This window comes from Filicampus tigris, chromosome 20, assembly GCF_054856515.1.
Source record: "Filicampus tigris isolate MCC_2025a chromosome 20, RoL_Ftig_1.0, whole genome shotgun sequence".
Classification (NCBI taxonomy): Eukaryota; Metazoa; Chordata; class Actinopteri; order Syngnathiformes; family Syngnathidae; genus Filicampus; species Filicampus tigris.
Window position 1 is genome coordinate 11,558,756 of NC_141236.1, and position 13,745 is coordinate 11,572,500.

General features: G+C 43.4%; 2 protein-coding genes across 7 annotated transcripts in view; one reads left to right on the plus strand and one right to left on the minus strand.

The window, feature by feature from the left end:
- The window catches only part of mrps18a (mitochondrial ribosomal protein S18A), an 82,661-nt gene that overhangs the window by 51,549 nt on the left and 17,367 nt on the right, over positions 1–13,745 (plus strand). For all 3 annotated transcript variants that reach the window (XM_086018220.1, XM_086018221.1, XM_086018219.1), the window contains 2 exons: positions 8,430–8,506; positions 9,143–9,222. In XM_086018220.1, the coding sequence (XP_085874346.1) occupies positions 9,180–9,222 (43 nt within the window). In that variant the 5' untranslated portion in view covers positions 8,430–8,506; positions 9,143–9,179. The remainder of the gene's footprint in view (positions 1–8,429; positions 8,507–9,142; positions 9,223–13,745) is intronic.
- Positions 148–13,745, minus strand: part of LOC147128352 (uncharacterized) — an 18,513-nt gene continuing 4,915 nt past the window's right edge. For 2 of the 4 annotated variants that reach the window (XM_086018225.1, XM_086018223.1), the window contains exons 2-5: positions 12,763–12,938; positions 9,939–10,082; positions 2,061–2,167; positions 148–949 (exon numbers count right to left, since the gene is read on the minus strand). In XM_086018225.1, the coding sequence (XP_085874351.1) occupies positions 862–949; positions 2,061–2,167; positions 9,939–10,082; positions 12,763–12,783 (360 nt within the window). In that variant the 5' untranslated portion in view covers positions 12,784–12,938 and the 3' untranslated portion in view covers positions 148–861. Of the gene's footprint in view, positions 950–2,060; positions 2,168–9,938; positions 10,083–12,762; positions 13,150–13,745 lie in introns of those variants that run through there. The other 2 variants (XM_086018224.1, XM_086018222.1) reach the window with 2 other exon arrangements.

Consider the following 13,745-nt stretch of genomic DNA (forward strand, 5'->3'; position numbering starts at 1 on the left):
ACTGAAGCTCTGCAGGAGTTTGGGAAACGGTGAACCTTGCCCCCGAGCGCCTCCCGCAGCACCCCCCCTCCCCTCAATGTGAGGAAAGCCTCCTGGTGCGCCGCCACTATGTTTCCCATGAGCTTTAACACACCGCCCATTAAATTTTCCCCTCCTGTGTCATTGCGCAATTACGCCACGGCCTCGCCTCCCGCGGAATCGTCACCAACAACGGAATAATATTTTGCCGACCGCGGAATAACATTTGAGGGGCAGAGAGGACCACAGGAAGGATGACAGTGTTGGATTACCCTGCAACAGCTGACGCTGTGGTGGACAAAGATGATTCTCGCGCAGCGGTCACGTACTAGAAACGAGAAATGCGTGCTTGCACATGACTGCCATATATCCTGCTGCTATCCTTTTTTACAATTTTGAATCTGATCGTCAACAACATAAATCGAATCCTCTTTTAGTCTTTTATCAGTATATATATATATATATATATATATATATATATATTTTATTTTTTTTTTTTTCTTAATGAAATGCCACAGTTGCTGTACTGACAAGTTCGTTCATATTGTAAAATGACAAGAAGCTCAATGCGTCATAGTGACGCAAACTGAGCTGTTCCATATCGAATTGAATCGCAATCTTACTGAATCAAACCGTTCCACTCTTAAATGAACCTGTTATTAGAGGTTCCACTGGACTCTTTTCCAGGTTTGTGGCCGATGTTATGTTTGTTCCATCACATGTACAGTAAGTGAGGGTAACCATGGTGCATTCATGGCCCCCCAGGAGGTCCCCATTGAAAGACGTCTTCACGTGTAGCGCGCCCGCTTTAGAACACGTAGCTCGCCTCGCGTCAGATCCAATCTAACAGGCAGCAAGGCAGCGCTTCGCCCTGATGTCGCCGCGCTGATAAGAGTCGCTCCGAAGTGCCAGGTTCTGGTTGGTCGCCTGTCTGGTGGGGATCAAAAGTTTGGGAAACAGCGGCTTAGAACGCCATCTGTCCTCGGCCTTTGCAATCCACGCCGCTAATGCCGATAATGAACGATGATAAAACCAAGCATAACAAGCCGCGGTTGTGTCATAGCATAAACATCATCAATGGAAAGACGTTTGAGCATTTACTTGATTACTCTTAAGACAATTCAGCGCACTAGTAGACCGACTAGGGAAGCCTATAAGCTAATAATGTTTTTTTCCCCCCCTACTAGCGCCGCTTATGGCCTTCTAGCACAACCTTGCATTGGATATTGAAATAAATGCTGAAATGGCTTTGCAGAATACCTGCATGGTGACTGTTATGAACCTATAGGGATTGACAAGTCTTTATCAAGTGCAGACGTATTCCGACGAAAGGGAGACTTTACAACTCTTTGACAGGGGAAACGAATCAAGTGTGTGAAAAATATTAACAGTCTGTAAAACTAATTTGAGGGGCAAGAGCACTCAGAGAACGCGGACCTCGGCCAAGCCTTGAACGCTTACCACCTGTCAAATCCATGAGTGAGAAACTTTGGTGTTGACATTTTGTTTTACCTTGGATCGAGATAGATTTCCGGATCCGGATGAAACCTCTCGCTCCTTTTAGCTTTCAAGATCCAACATAATCGTCTGAACATGTTTCATGATTTATTTATTTTTCTTAACTACATGTTGAACTGCTTCAAATGCGCTAAATGGCGATGATGCACATTCATGCAATTTTGACATCATTAAAAGCTAAATTAGAAAAATGTTTCTACATTTTTTTTTTTCCAGCGCTTCAGCGCTTGTATCTCAAATTTTTGTGTGGGTCTGGAACGTATCCCCCCCGATAAACGGGGGTTCAACAGATAAACAGAGACATGCCGTTCAACCACAAAGATTACCTCCGCGTTGGAGTTGATAATGTTGTTTGTAAGTATCCCTTAATGTGATGGATGAGTTGCTAGTAGAAATCTATCGTGTCAACTTGAAGCATTGTGTATAAAACTGGGATCAATATTCAGCGTAACACAATCAGGCCACTACGTACTTGTGTGCTTTTCAAAGTCACGGTGCTGTGTTTAAGCTGCAAGTAACGATACCGTGCACATTCTGAGCTCATCCTGCAGAATGTCAAATACATCAAGTCCATGGGAAAAATGGAGGGAGGCGCATAAAAGATGAGGAAGCCAGGCCAGGAATCAAACAGCTGCAAGACAAAAAGAGAGAGCAAATACTACTCCAAGTATAATGTGTCCAAAGTGAGTCCAAAAACGTTTACAACGCGCGCTTGGTTACGTTGAAAGTCAGCTATTGACTTGAGTTTCATGGCCTGAAAAGAACTTTCACTCGACTGTTTTCACAATTACAAAGGATGAGAATCACAAGGGAGTGTCTGCAAATGTATTCCGCCAAGGTGCCAAAGAGACACCTGGAATTATTTTCGTCTTGGCGGGAAAGTCCAAATAGATCTTCTTTCAATTCACTTTGGTAGACTTTGTGCGGTTTGGACGAGCATATTTTGTCCGAGTGTCCTCCTCGATGTTGCTGGTCTTCCTTTTTAGCCTCCTCTTGTCCCGTTCTCCCTGGCATCACATCCCTTTTAACTCATTCACTGCCAGACATTTTCAGACCCTCTTTTACACTAATGTTTGAAAAAATTTGATTAAAAAAATATATATAAATAAGTTCCATAAATAAATTCCTGGTATTGATTGTCTGGACTGTGAAAAGACAAAGAAATTTGTCTTTGGCAGTGTGAAGAGCAACTACACACCGTGAGGAAACAACCGCTTAAGAAGCCTTCAAACCCGGAAAAATACTGTACTCGCTTGCTTTTTTGCCAACAATTTAAAGACCCTGTAAAATGAATTCTGAGATTTGTATGTAAACTGTGGACAAGTGTTACAGAAAATGGATGGCTGGAATCTTAAGTGCCTGGAGGGGCATTGCCACTTTTGCCCCGATGTAAAATGGTTGATTGAGCTGGTTGAGCGATGCTACAAAACATCAGGGGGTGGACACCCTGCTGCCCAAAAATAAATCCTCCACATTTGTCTCCTTTGTTCCTTAGCTAATACCACACTTTGTGTATTCCTAGGCTTTAAACAGGAAGCGCTCGCGTCTGCCTCCTAGTGTGTCCTCTCGCTCCATTTGCGCTCATTTGAAGAACGCCAGCAAAAAAGCGTGCGCTTGTCTTGGACGTCCCGTGGCAGGCGCGCGTGGGAGCTATGTGAAACCTGCCGGCCGATCTGAACGTGTGAACGCCTTCCAAAAATACATCAATTAGAATGTGTGCTACTAAGACGGAAAACCAGTGTCATGCATTCTACCGTCTTTTCTTCCCAGCTTGCTTTTACACAGATGATTATGTTCAAATCTAGCAGAAAACGGCTTCAAGCACTTATGTAAGGTTTTGAAAACTCAAATGTGGTGTCTGAGCTGCCATTAAACACCCACAGACATGAATCTGGTTTAAAACTGAGGCAACATCCACCCACAATGCAATATATGTGTTTGTGTATATATGTGTATGTGTATGTGTGTGTGTGTATATATATATATATATATATATATATATACATATGTATGTGTGTATATGTATGTATATATATATATATATACATATGTATGTGTGTATATGTATGTATATATATATATATATACATATGTATGTGTGTATATGTATATATATATATATATATATATATATACATATGTATGTGTGTATATGTATATATATATATATATATATATATACATATGTATGTGTGTATATATATATATATATATATATATGTATGTATATATATATATACATATGTATGTGTGTATATTTATCTATATATGTATATGTATATATATATGTGTATATGTGTATATGTATATATATGTGTATATATGTATATATATATATATATATATATATATGTATATATATGTATATGTATGTATATGTATATGTATGTATATGTATATATATATATATGTATATGTGTACGTACGCACGTACGCACAAACCGTACATGTAACAAAGGGGCTGCATTGTATCAGGCCATTCCAAATCTACATTGACATTGAGTGGGAGCGTACCGAACGAAAGGATGACCAGATAAGTTCACCAAACTAAACACGGACATAGGAAAAAGAGAACATGATAAAGTATATAGCTGGCTGGTATTCATGGAAAAGAAATGTAAAAGTCAAAGCAGAAGAGGCACAGGTGCAAACAATAACGTTCACGGTGGTCAAATTCCATTCATGTTGCAGTAGGAGCCAGGTCACCATAACACACTGCAACGATTTCCATGAAACGACGGCCATTATTCATGTCATTAGCAGCGCCTGTCTGCTGACGTCAAAATCAGAGCATCGCTTTTTTTTTTTTAATGAATATCTGTCTTGCACGTTTGCTTTTTTTTTTTTTTTTTTTGCTGCAATGCAATGCCAACTGTGCAACACGCGATGTCAACTACACTGATGAAGCGTCATCTTAACTCTCATAAACATTTACATTGACTTTCAGAATCGAATGTGAAACAGGTGCCAAGTGGGTTTTCCATTTTCCCAGGACAAAATCCAGAAGCGTGCAGTTGTACTGTATATTTCAAAAGAACCTATGCAAAAAGTTAAGCATTATGTTCTATTGAAATTGGACTATTTTCCTGCAACATGAGTCTAAAACATGACAAAACACAATGCTGGAAAATGTGGTATTATGTCGCAACAAGTCGGCAGTTGGCCCTTATTTCAAATCGTTGTAAGCTGCAAACGGAAACCGATTGAATAACATCCAAATGACTCAACTGCTTTGCTGCCTTAAGAATTCAACACAACACTCTTTGGAATATGTATTTTATATTTACTTGTAGCGCAGAATATATATTAATAAAGAAACCGTTTTGGAGCGAGTGTGGGGGGGGGGGGGTACTTTACGCAAATAAATAAAAAGTCTGGGCACGGAAGTCAGAGGTGCGCGGAGCAGCGGGAGAGGGCGAGCAAGGAGACGGGTGAAATAAGTAAAGTAAATATTTACGAGTGTGTATATCCCGTCCCGGAGGTGTTCTGCATTTGTGTTCCTCGTTCCCCACCGCTGTTTATAGACGGCTCCCCCCACCCTGTTGCCTGCAGTGAAGCGCTGGAGCGGGAAAAGTGTCTTGAGATTGGCGCTCAGATCCTCGGCCAGGCTAAAACGATGAGATTGTCCAAAAAAGCTCCCACAATGCCGCGGCGGATGAAGCTTCCAAATACCTTGGAAGCACTTTTAAAGCGTTCCAAATGGCCTTATCTCATTTGAAATGGGTTTGGATATCTGAGAGTGCTACAGCAACCCATCCCCACCCCACCCCCTGGCTGGCCTGAGTGTGGGATTCCTGTCAATCGCTTTCTGGCTCCATACACACTACTCACAAAAAGTTCTTTGAAATTTCAAATGAACAACGTTCAGCCTCCATTTATCGTTCCTGATTCAGCCGCAATAGGTAAAAATCTGCACAGTGAAAGTGGGTTGTACTTCTAAATAATCACAGGGAACATCTTGTAACAAAATAGCAGCGCAAGCTAAGCTAGTATTAGTCCTGCAAACAAGCAGACGTTAGCCACGGTTGCTACGTTAGTCACAATACGGTGTTAATATAACACTTCCGGTGTTATCAGGTTGAAGTTTCAGTTTTTGGAACGTTCAATCAAATGCAAATGAAAAAGAGCTGACAAACTTACCTGCAGAATTGTTGCTAATTCAGTTCTAGTCTTCCGTCTACTTGTTAGCATACAAGGGATTGGCTTTATTTTTTTTGTTTCCATTTTACAGAGGCGGCGAGTACATAGTTTCTTCTTTTAGTGTCTGATTTATTTTATTGTATCAACTTTGCTTCAAGTTATGTTATGTTTCATATTTATTTATTTATTTAATATTTCACAAATTCTGCCAGGGCATGTAAACTTTTGAGTACAACTGTGTTTGAAGCGAATGGAAGAGTCACAGAAAAGCATAAAAGTCGCCGTCCTTGTGCAAATAGTCCTGAAACATTCAACAGTTTGAAATCTGCATTAAGTTCACCTGTAAAGGTTTTCGTGCATTTTGGCTTCAAACTGAAATTGTACCCAAAAGCCGATATCCCAAACTTTGTGCGACTCGTATATGGACAAAGTGAATGTGCCAATATGCTGACAAATCTCCCTTTGATGCTGGCCAAGCGTCCTCCCTTGTGGGGACGTCCCGTTCACACGCGAGCCAGCAGATACGGCGAAATCCTCAGATTCCTCTCCCACTCCGCACCTGCGTCGGTGGCGTAATCTGGGAAGCGCCTGACGCTCCCGCTACAATTATCCGGGATGAGCGCACCGTCAAACATGCTGTCAAAATACCGCGGCTGTCCAGCTCCCGAGTAAACATTTGCTGCACGCCATCCGACTGCATGTGCGGGGCAAACGTTTGCTCGTGGAGGAGAATCAAGCGCATAGCTGAGCACGCAACGGCCAAATCCCCAAACCAGAAACCAACATTGAAGAAAGTCAGACATGGACCACAGACATGGGCGTTGTTCACAACTCTGCCAAATTTGATTGATTACAAAAAACGTGAAAAAAAAACAAAAATCAAGCTATTCTCCCCCCTCTAAGTCTTTTCGGCAACTATCTTGAAATCGAAGGCATTTAGAAACACATCTCTGAATCAGTTTAGACCATTTAGAGTTAAAAAAAAAATGTATATACATTTTTCCTCTGCCCATGTGTCACCCCTTTTGGAGAAAAAGATGTCTTTGCACAAGCATAAACATTCGGAGGTTAAAAGAGTGACGTCAACGGAACGTGATAAAAGCACATTTTTACTGTCAACTGATGAGCGAGATGATGAGGAGGAGGAGGAGGAGAAGGAGGAGGAGTGTCATATGAAGTGCGTCAGGGGACGTTGCTAGTTAGCCAAGGGTACTCACACGCTGCAGTTAAAGGACATTTTGAAATTTGTTTGAAGAAAGTTCTTGAAAACATACGAAAAGAATAAGAACTATGTAGTAGTTAATTGTGGACAATCACCATTTCCGTTTTCCTGATTTTTGGGGCCTGGCTTAAACGGCACCCAGTGGGCATCCTGCATGTAAGAACTTGAGCACCTTCATTCGCCTCAGCAGTTATCCGGCGCAATTTCGATGTGCAGTTCGCCAGCTAGCTATCGATACTGGCATGGCCGCTTCAGAGCGCCTCGTTGTTGGCCGTGAGTGCACGCGTCACGCAGAGATTTAAATACAAATCTGACTAGTTAGCCAATGTGTGGACAGGGGCTTCAGGCCGGCGTGCTCGCTTTAGAGCGCCTCGTTGTCGCGGCATGGAAATATTTTTTCAATTGTCCTCCCTAGCTACTTGAGCATTCTTTGTTTCGTCAATTCACAATGTATACATTAAGTACTTTTCAAACTCTGTAGTTTTTTACTTTTACATAAGTAATGGAGTTGAAACAGTCCAATTTGACACAAATATATGTACTTCTACTGAAGTACAGAGTGCGAGTACTTTTGCCCCTTTGGTAAAAAAAAAAAAAAAAAAAAAAACACTGCATGAGACAAGCTCAGTGGATGGAGCGTCCTTTCATGTTTGGCTGCTCCGCGTGTGTGTGTTGAACACCTGGAGCTTAAATGGAGTGTTTAGAATATGTGTGTGTGTGTGTGTGTGTTTCCGTTTATGTTTCAAGTTCAAGGGTCACTGCGCTGCAAAAGTTCCTCGTGTCAACAAACACGTCAACACGCACACACACCCATGATGGTCAACTGAGTGTATTAATCATCATTACGTATGTACATGTGTGTGTGTGTTTGAGATCTTGTTTCACGCACTCGACCCAACTCGCAGATGCGTCTGTTGATGCTTGCCTCAACACAACAAACAGCACTTTTTCCCCCCAATTTGGTGTTGCCGCTCAGATGCGCAGATGTCACGCAAACTCAAGATAGGCCCCCCTGCAAAAGTATTGAAACAGTGCTGCCAATGATTTCATTTTTTTTTTTTTTTTTTTTGCTGTTTGTAAAAAAAAACCTGCAATTCATGTGCATATTTTGCATTTGTATTATACACACATTGCTCGTCCCTTAACTCATTTTGCTCTGCGCTCTGCGGACGTCCTGCCTCAGTCCTTTCATCAAGTCACAGCGAAATGTAATCGTGAGTGCGTAAGAGAAGGCTCTTTAAAGTTTGCCTGTTTAGTCTACAAAAAAGTGTTTATATGATTTTCGCATCCATGGGAACACCCGTGTCAAATCAGATCCCGCTAACATGATGCAAGGTCGCCACCCTTATGCGTCCGACGTGACGTCTTTAGGTGAGAGATGAGCAGAGAGACGATGAAGGAAGTGAAAGAAAGACGGGTCCGTCTAAGTAGCTTATGTCAGGTTTTTTTTTTTTTTTTCTCTTCATTTGTCCAGGATCAAAGCTGGCTGCTGCTCAAAGAGCTTTTTTTTTTTTTTTTTCCTTCTCTCTAGGAGGATTAGTCTTAAAGAAGTCCTCGCTGTGTCCCAGGAGGAGGAGGAGGCTGAGGATGGCGCGTTGCAGCACACAGGTGGGCCACTTATATAATTTTGGGAAGACTAAACCAGGCCTGAACAATTCATTGAATTCAAGTCGACACTGCAATGTAGTAGAATGCAAGTTTTCAAATTGCGAAGGCTGCAATTTGGACGCTAGGCTTTCGTTTTGAAATGTATGCATATTTTGTTTGTAAAGTGCCTCTAAGTTCAGCGTTTAGGAAGTGCAGTCCACATGTTTACGTTTCATCACACGTTGTGGCGATAAAGCCGCACATTTGTTTGCATGATTAATGTAAGCTGATCGATGACTTCTGTTTACACCACACTTGTTTGGAACTTTGTGGAGTTGTCTTGGTGAACCCTTCAAAGGGTGCCGGTCAAATGATTTAGGAAGTACTCCTACTTTATGGGACATTTCTCTGTGGTGGTCGGCCATGACATTTTTTCCAGCCTAAAATGGATGCCTCACTTGGAAAGTATATTTCCTGATATCCCACCCCGTCCCACCTGTTTGAGCGCAAATTCAGGGAAGCCCTCGTGCAGCTTGCACCCCCCCCCCCCCGCACCCCCCAATATCTGTCAAATAGATCAGCCTGCAGGTACCAGATGAAACCGTTGGACACACAATCCACCAGGCCTGTGTGTGAGCTTATCTTATCTTTTAATAGGAGCTTTACTCCAATCTGCACGCCACCGCTGCGGGTTATGTCAGCCGGCGCCCTCAACTTCTGCTCTCTTTCCGTGACAGGTGAGCCCCGTTTTTAATATCAAACTAAAATAAGAAGCCATTCAGCTGTCCGCCCAACCTGGCAACTCGCTGGCCGCACAGGTGACTTTGCCATCAACACCCGAACACACGCTGTCACCATGCGTGACTTCTGCGGGTGCGTGCGCACTGTAATGAGAGGCACGAGGCTGCCCGATGGCTGCTGGACTCTCCTGACAAGAATAGCAGCACACACAACCTTCCCTTTGGCCCACTCGTGTGCGAAAAAGGATGCCCGATATTTCATATCAGAAAATCTACTGGACTTATTTTCATTATTTCTCAAAGCGGGCCTACAGTATTAGGGAAAATGGACTTTGTATTTGGCCAGCATGGTATAATATTTTGCAGTGGAAAAATCGAGCGCTTTCAAGCGGTTTTTTGAACGGAAACAGTCCAATACACAAATACAAAATGAGGACACTCGCAAGGAGCTGCTGTTGGCCCCAACTCAGGTCGCACACAGACTAACCTGCCATTGTATCTTCTTATATACTCACTCACACATTGACTGAGTCTTCCGGGCCTGTCTAGTGGAACAAAAAGAATGGGAAATGGGTGGATACTCATCTTATTTGTGCTTTCTGCCATCTCGTGGAGGAGCATGTCATTGTTCTGACTGTCACCGTACGCGGCTGGCATAGATAGAGGAACAAAGTCGGTCTATTTGTAGTAAATAATCATTTTAGATGAGTCACCTCCACTTCTGGCAGCGTGCTTCCCACGGCTGCCAAATGGAGCGCGTGTACACAAGGTACACTCTGCAGTCCATTAGGCTCCATTAAGACGCTGACAATATCATGGCGGCGCTTGTGTAAATCGCCGCAGGTCATGTGGCAGGTCTGTACAAATAAACAGAAAGCGTCATCAGGCAGGAAAATAAAAGCACCTCGGGGACATTTGATTTAATCAGCGCGACTTCCCGGGTGGCTGGTGTTGACTGGACCGGGGCATGTTCAAAATGTGTCACATGGTTTGGCAAACGTCGTAAACGCATGGTTGTTTGCTCTTCTGTTGTGCTGTCACAATTAGCATCTAGATTGGAGGGCAGTCCGGTTAGCGTTGAGCTGACACTGCCATCTGCAATGAACGTGCGACATTTACTCAGTTACAATCACTTAAGTAACTTTTTTGATCAATTGTACTTCTCTGAGAACTTCAATTTGCCAGTCATGCTCAGATGAATAGAAAATCTGAAGTTACTCCTCAGTAAGGCAGTACTTGAGTATCTACTCGTAAGTAATTATTTGGAGGACTACTTTTTAATTTTACTTGAGTCATATTTTTCAAAAGTAATTTTACTTTTAATTGAATACATTTTTGGGGCTACTCTGCCTCTCTGAATCAAACCAAGAGTACGTACGTACAAGTTACTATTAAGAAAGTCAAGAAAAGAAAACGACAAGCATTGCCCTGCGTTTCTAAAATAACAACAACAAAAGATATTTCTCTTGGTTGTAAAGTTAAAAAAATACTAAAGGACAAGATATTATAAAACAGTGAAATTATTAGTTATTTGGATATTGAACAGACCCAAAAAATAAGTTTTCCTTTTTTTTTTTTTTACAAATCTGCGGAAAAAAATTCTCAACGAAATTGACTATAATTCTTACATATTTAATCTAGATTAGTGATTAGAACTGCTCAAATTTTGATGGAAGTGTGAGGAAAAAACGAAAAGTGCAGCACATTAAAAAAAGTTGTAAACCGGCAGTTTATGGAAATAAAACCCACACGAGCGCCTACTTGGGGTCACACATTTAGTCATTTTTCTTGCGTGGTGACAAGTGTCAAAGCCGACGTGTTCCGAGCCGTTTCACTTTGGTACACAAACAATGTGCTAATGTCATCACCCCATCCTTCAAATGCCAAAGAGCCCCTGCCTTCCCTCAGGGGCGGGTCCCAATGTCATTAGGGGCCTTCCTCACACAACTTCTCCATCCCAAAGGATGGACAACATACGCTTAGTCAAAGTCAGCATCCAGTAGATCTATGCTCTTCTATATGGAGCGTTACGTCTAATTGAAACGCACCTTTGGAATAAAACCGACCTTCGCGCCGGGTGACATCACGTTCCACTTTTACTCACACGATCCCCGATGGTATTTTACTGCTGGCAGTCAATCTGTCACCCCGTAAAGCTGCCGGCCGGTGTCAGTGTGCGTTAACGGGACTTTTCTGGCAGGTTAGCGCTCTCGCAGCTGCCTCGCTCTGGTGATTTCAGTTTCCCCGCCGCTGTAATGGCTTTCACAGGTTTCGCGACCCCCGGGGCCCAAATGTGGGATCGGTCCCACACACTCGCCTTAATTAGCAGTGGCGAGAAATGCATTTGATACCCGAGCCTTCAGCAGGGACTTGCCCGACTTAATCCACCTCTTGATACCGCACTATTACGTCACAATCAATAGTATTACAAAGAACGCAGCATGCAACTGTGCCACGTACATCATCCGAAGCCGTTCACAGTCAATATTGATCTAATGACCTGAAAAAAATATGTTGTAAACGCTTTCATGAACATGTGCAAGTCACTACAGCATAGCTAGTGTCTTGTTACTAGGCTGTAACAAGTTTTGCTCTGACCAGCCAATCAGAGGACAGAAAAATGCTGACATCATCGAGGCGCCAGCAAACTCAACTGCATAAACTGCAATTTGGCAGATTTCTCAAAAAAAGAGGCAGCAAGCTGTTTAATGCCACTGCCGGATGAAGTTTACTATCAAAGTAAACATAAAACAAAGAGAATTACAAGTTGTGGATTTTAAACAACGTTGCCTTAGAAATACCCACAATAGCTGAATGCTATTAGGTAATGTAAAACGCTAAAGAATTGCTAATGATTAGCATCGATAGTCGCGTTTCATAGTTTCTGTTGCTGTCAGTCACGTTTCCCCGTGCCTTTTGTTTGCTACCTTTGCTTTGTATTTTTTGATTATTCCAAAGTGCCCTGTTTTGTGTTTTTACATTTTCTGAGACAAATACTTTTTGAAAATTACTACCGCTCCCCGGTATTGCCTCCCCGCTTCCCTGCACTTGGGTCCTCCGCCACGCCAACCTCAAATCGTGACAACATTGGGCCAGTGAGAGCAATATTTTCATTTGATATGCGGAAGCGAGGAAAAAGTGGAGCAAGTCGGAAAAATGCGAGAGAAAACACCTAGTGGCGCTCGGCAGGAGAGGGAAGCGGACTGTCCTTGCCTCCGGGAGGAAAGATGTGAGAGACGGGGGTCCGCATCGTCTATCTGGGTGGGAAGACCACAGGGGACGACGAGACAGGAAATAAAGACAGCGCGCCCCAAGGCAGCTCGGCTCATTGAAGAAGGTCAACCAAGTGTAGTATTTAGGTTAAGAAAGCTTTCGTTTATCACCTCCGGAGGGCCTTCGAGGAAATTTTGAGGCACGACTCACGGAAGGGGATCTCACACTATTTAAGGAGCAGGATATGTGTTTGTGTGTGTTTGTTATGTCTGCTTGTGTTTGGGGACGTGATGACGGATTGGGAAAAGACAAGCGGAGGGATACCTTGTTGAAAAGGACGTCCATCCTCTCCTGCCACTCGGCCGGGAGATATTTGAGAAGGAAGGAATGAATGGCATGGGGCCGCACAACCGGAGAAAGCCCGGCGTCGTCTTTGAAGAATCTCTCGTTTGGATCGCGGCGGTGGGTTGTCAGCGCAAGGGGGACCCCCTGCAACACCCCTGAAGAACAACATGAAAGGCAACATTTTGCCTCACCCTGAAGAGGAAATGATAAATCAGCGCCTGACGACATGAGAAGGCGGGAATGTCTCCTGTTGCCTGAATCTGATAGCCTAGCTTAGCGTTTGGGGTGCAATGTCGCCAGAGCCTCAACGAGCTGCTCTAGGCCACAACTCGCACCCAGACGCTCACACTGCACTAACTGGCCAAGCCGGCTGGCTGGTTCCGGTGAAATTTAACGGGCCCTTGGCAGAATTGCACCCACAGTGCAACCTAAGGCGGCCACGGCAGGGCGACGGTGCGCTCCCCCTGGAGGAAATGATTTACACCTCCACGGTGAAGATCTCACCGCCGCCAAATTCCACGCTCGCGGGTGTAGGGGTGTCGCTTAAAACCCGGAAACGTATTTGCGTTTTTCGTGAGTTGAGTCGTCTTGCAGCAAGCAGTACTTCAATAATGGGTCACAATCCTACGTCACCAAATTCAAACGCGAGCCTTTTTGCAAGCTTTTGTCTCATTTTGAGTGGCAAAAATTGGATTGTGATGGAAGGGCACCTTGTAAACAGTCAACTCTCCACAAAGTCCCCTTTTCAGAATGACTGCAAATCCAGTCTTTGTGGGCGATGGATGAAATGTCAGGATTGTGAGGCTCAATCCCACTGACGTCATTCGGCGTCTTTCCCACCGACTCCTCTGTCGTGTTGGCGTCAAATTTGATTTCTGTAAAGACCACCCTAACATGGGGTCGCCAGTCTTAGCTTTTGCTTGAAATCAGGAGCTGTATCACTTTGGTATCAGGATCTTTAT